General features: G+C 39.7%; 2 protein-coding genes across 2 annotated transcripts; one reads left to right on the forward strand and one right to left on the reverse strand.

The window, feature by feature from the left end:
- Positions 1-326: 326 nt before the first annotated feature.
- LOC134193444 (interferon-induced transmembrane protein 3-like) lies at positions 327-1,440 on the reverse strand. The gene is made up of 3 exons (XM_062662276.1): positions 1,307-1,440; positions 1,158-1,244; positions 327-658 (listed from the first exon to the last, which is right to left on the reverse strand). Exons 1-3 carry the CDS (start codon positions 1,430-1,432, stop codon positions 500-502), a joined length of 372 nt encoding a protein of 123 aa, XP_062518260.1. The 5' UTR covers positions 1,433-1,440; the 3' UTR covers positions 327-499.
- A 978-nt stretch (positions 1,441-2,418) lies between these two features.
- LOC134193291 (uncharacterized) lies at positions 2,419-3,333 on the forward strand. The gene has a single exon (XM_062662114.1). It carries the CDS (start codon positions 2,645-2,647, stop codon positions 3,308-3,310), a length of 666 nt encoding a protein of 221 aa, XP_062518098.1. The 5' UTR covers positions 2,419-2,644; the 3' UTR covers positions 3,311-3,333.
- Positions 3,334-4,645: the final 1,312 nt, after the last annotated feature.

Here is a 4,645-nt window from a genome sequence, read left to right on the forward strand (position 1 = left end):
GTGTGTGTGTGTGTGTGTGTGTGTGTGTGTGTGAGTTAAACGCGCCATAGATAGCGAGCACACACATAGCGTGCAACACGCACGCAAGCAAACATGACCTCAACCACGTACACACACACACACACACACACACACACACACACACACACACACACACACACACACACACACACACACAACTAACACTGAGGTAGCTACTGAACGATAGTTTGTTGTATGAATAGAGAACACTTGTTTGCAACTAAGTGATATCGCAATATTTCACAAATTGTACTATTTGATTGGTAAGCTAATTACAAAGCGCGGCCCTGTCATGCTTCCCATTATTTATGCCTGGAAAAGTTACTGCATACATGCAGTGATTCACTATATGTATACAGTAAAGTGACTGCTAAACAGCAGATATACCTGCAAAGCAAATATCAGACTTTGGTAGCTATACTCTAAAATCAACAGCAAATCACGCAATATCAACTAGAATGCAACATTTCCTTCCAGTTCAACAATTCGAGTGTTCAAAGCCACAGAATATCTTTGGAAGCACAGTGGCTAGAGTTATGATTACACCGAAAATACCTGCCAAGACGTTCAGTACACAGGCAATACGAGATGCTCGCTGCGCTCGAGTTTGGTCACCAACCAAATTGGCCTCGCGAACCTGGAAAATTAAAATACCGCCTAGAGAGCTACTAAGTCACTACATACAAAAACGTGAAAGAATAGACGTAGATAGCGCGCACAACAAAGACATAGACAGGCCCGTAGTCACTTGTATTGTTGGCTATGTTTCAACTCCACTACGTTTCAAAATTTGTACTTTTGTCAGTCTTTGATTTCTTAAACTTCCAAAATAAGGAATACCTGATTAAATAATATTTTATATATTTATTTTTTGATGACGTCACTACAGTCTATCGTCAAGGCTTTCAGAATAGCATAGCTTAGTGTCTAGTTCTATTTACGACTTGTCGCAAAACTTTGTACAAAGCACGACCAATTCCTTAAGTAATTAACATTAATTTTCAACTTTACTACTTTATGACTACAGGCCTCATAGAGATATCAGTAAGGCTGACGTGCAGATAAGGGGCGTGACTTATTCCCACGCATCACTGAATCACAAAAGTTAATGCTAAAAATAAATGTTGATATCTTACCCTAATTGAGTACAGGACAGCAAATATCCCAATTGGTAAGCAGCAGTAGAGCATGGTACACAGAGACAGTGGCAGATAGTCTGTCACCTAGAGATCACAAACACGTTGTCGGGTACTTGGTAGTAGTCTCTAGAGAGCAACATCCTAACCTGACTGGGGACGGTCGGTAGTTCTGAATAACCCGGGATGACAGGTTGGGAGGAAACATCGAGATCGTGATTCGGTGGCTGAGATGTAATGGGCTGTAAGTCGATAGACTCGGAAAGCTCCGTCATCGCGCTGAACAAGTGACTGCGCAATCAATAGACACGTGCACATCCTGGACTTTGTCTAGATGTGACCCCACAGAACAGGAAACATCAAATGGCGAATTAGTCCGGTGTAGCAGCGGATTAGGTCCAGTGTAGCAGCGGATTTGTTCCGACGTACGGTGCGCCGCGGATTTGTTTCGGGGGCTCTTATTGCTATATGGGGCTACAGCCTACAGAAAAACACCTAACGCGCGCATGAATGTTACTACTCTAGTCGGGACCCCCTTTCAGAGATATTTCCATTGTTAACAATGGCAACGAAGAATAGGATTGACACTAAAACAGTGAACAATGCAATGTAAAAACGAACGAGCTAAAAGTAGTTTTATCCGGGACCTGTTTACGAAAGACATGCTACATACTGCGTTATTTGGTAAGCCAAGCTGATACACAAGTCAAGCCGAAGGTGTGGAGCCAGGTATTCATCATTGCATGTATGTAAATTGATTTATGGATCGATTGCTGTTGATAGAGTTAATATCTATCTACCTCTATGGTTCTCCACGTTTTTGATTATTCACGCAACAGCTCACTGCAGACTAATCAACAGCACACTACTCTCTCAACGCAACGCAATACACACACGCACTATCAGACTCCCACTCGTCACTGTACATGTACTCTAATTTTATTAGACAAGACCAGATGCCATTACTTATCTGATAGCTAGTATAGAGTTTGTGGATGCCTTCCAGTCTTGCCACTTTGAAGGTTATAGCGTCCAAGCCCACAGCAAAGAGCAGAATAACTTTTAGTAGGGCAGTCAGTAACTTACTGCAACAGATTTCAGTTCGCTTATTTCAGTCTACTGCAAGTATAATTTGCACTAATTAGTTTACGATTTGACACTGAGTTTGACTTTTGGGATTTGCCAACTTTGGCAGGGAACTGGTAATTGTTCTCTAAAATAAGAATATATATTCCGATGAGGGCCAGGCGATTGTGTTTCCAGGGGAGTCTACGGCCCAAGATTTTTTGCAACTCCTTTTACCAGATAACAACCACAAAATTGATTCCACCAGTCAGCATCAGTTGCAACTTCGGTTGGACTCTGCTTTATGGTCTTCACTCAAAGAATCGGCGAGCATAAGGGATCGAGCTCGACTGAATACCATTTCTGGTCAACACACTGGGGCATGGCTACGGGCAATACCGAACCCGAATCTCGGCCTTTCCATGCCCAAAAGAGAGTTTAGTGTGGCACTACGGATATGGTTGGGTATCCCCATTTTCCCTTCCCCAAACTCCAAACGCTGCCCTTGTGGTAACATTATTGATAAGTTTGGTGACCATCTATTGGGATGTAATCAAGGACAGAGTTTGACAACGAAACGTCATGATGCTCTATGCGAAGTGGTGTACAACGCACTGCTTACAGATGATTCTCGTTGTCGTCGGGAGGCAAGATGTAGCAGTAGCAACCAAACAAGACCAGGAGATGTTTATCATCCAGATTTCGAGCGCGGTTTGCCTGCCTACTTTGACTTATCGGTACGAAGTTCCTTACAACCGTCTTTTCTCACTCAAGCAGCAAGTCATCCAGGTGCAGCATCTGATGCAGGAGAGATGGAAAAGGACGAACGACATCACCTGAATGTGTCCAGCACAGGCAGCCTTTTTCATCCGCTAGTAGTAGAGACTCTGGGTCTCTGGACAGCTGCTAGCCTTCAAGTGCTCAAGATCATAGCACGTAGAGCTTCGTTTAAACATAATGTTTCAATTAGCCAGTCTGTTTGTCATTTTCATCAGCAACTCTCTACTAGACTGTGGTGTAGCAACGCTAAAATGATACTAGCTAGATGCAGTTTAGATGGTACTGCTAGTCCCCTATGGGACCTATAATATAATATATATGTATAATATAAAAAAAAAAATATATATATATATATATATATATATATATATATATATATATATATATTAGTGGAATTGTTTATTGGCTAAATAGCTGTAAGCAAGCTTGGCTGGAGGCAAGCTCTGCCAGACAAAAGAGCAATGGATGTACTGTACCTGTATCTTTTGCAGTGCATTAGCTGTTTCTCACCGGGTTGTGTAACTTTGTAAAACCAATCATAGCTTTTTGAATTTTATTAGTGGCAATTAAACTTCTATGCAGCAATTAACTGCTTTGTCTACTGTATAGTGATTGCAAAGTTGAATATATGACTGAATGTTTTTTGGTGATATATAACATGAAATACTATGAGATACTAATATTAAGAATGCTGTTGTTGCTGGTGTTCAGTGGTATGGATGTTAAATATTTTGTATATTAGCATTGTTAAGTTGTTAACTAAAATAATAGCAATCTACATCACAAATTTTTGGTGTTTTGCAGTATGAGACTGAGTAAAGGCATAATTATTACACAGGTTATTTCCTGGACAATTTGGTAGGATTACAGTTGTCTTCATGTTAAAATGTCCATGTCTTTGTTTGCTTTTGTGGGACATAATTGATAAATATTTCTTAGTAGACAAATGTTCTACAAACAATCTTTCTGGTGAAACAATTTCATAGGAAATTATGTTCAAGAGAAGTGATGACCATTTCTACTTGTATTTTGTACATCTCTCTTTTGACTTATTATGGATTCTAGAATGCCAGATGATAGTTACTCTATCTACAGTACAAAATATATTGTATTAAATATTTTGGATGCAGTTATCCGGATCTGTCAATCAATTATGCTAATGAAGCCAGTTATTAGATTGGCGCAACATAGGTACAGCACTGGTTATAAACTTTGTTTTTCCCTTGGGTTCATCTTACACAATATGATGCAGATCAAACTGTCTATCATGGGAAGAGATCTAGACTACTCTTGACCTGATTAGGATTTTTAATTAACATATACTATACTATATACAGCTGTAATTGTAGATTTATGTGTATGTGTAAGTTTTTGTTGTTCAGAGGTTACTCACATACAGTGGAATTTTGATAAATGAATTGCAGGAGACACTAGAATTTTGTAATAAGTGAACGCATCCGGATTGTTGTTGCACATTCAGGACATCAAAACTAAATTCATCATATCAAGGATTAATTACTTTGAGGATTGCTATAGCAAACTCCACTGTATCCCTGTGCCGTTTATAGAAATATTATCTACCTATATGTTGGCAGTGGCTGTTGGTGCTTCCCATTTGGGTGTACAATATACACAATAGATGT

Source organism: Corticium candelabrum, chromosome 17 (assembly GCF_963422355.1).
Source record: "Corticium candelabrum chromosome 17, ooCorCand1.1, whole genome shotgun sequence".
Taxonomy (NCBI): Eukaryota; Metazoa; Porifera; class Homoscleromorpha; order Homosclerophorida; family Plakinidae; genus Corticium; species Corticium candelabrum.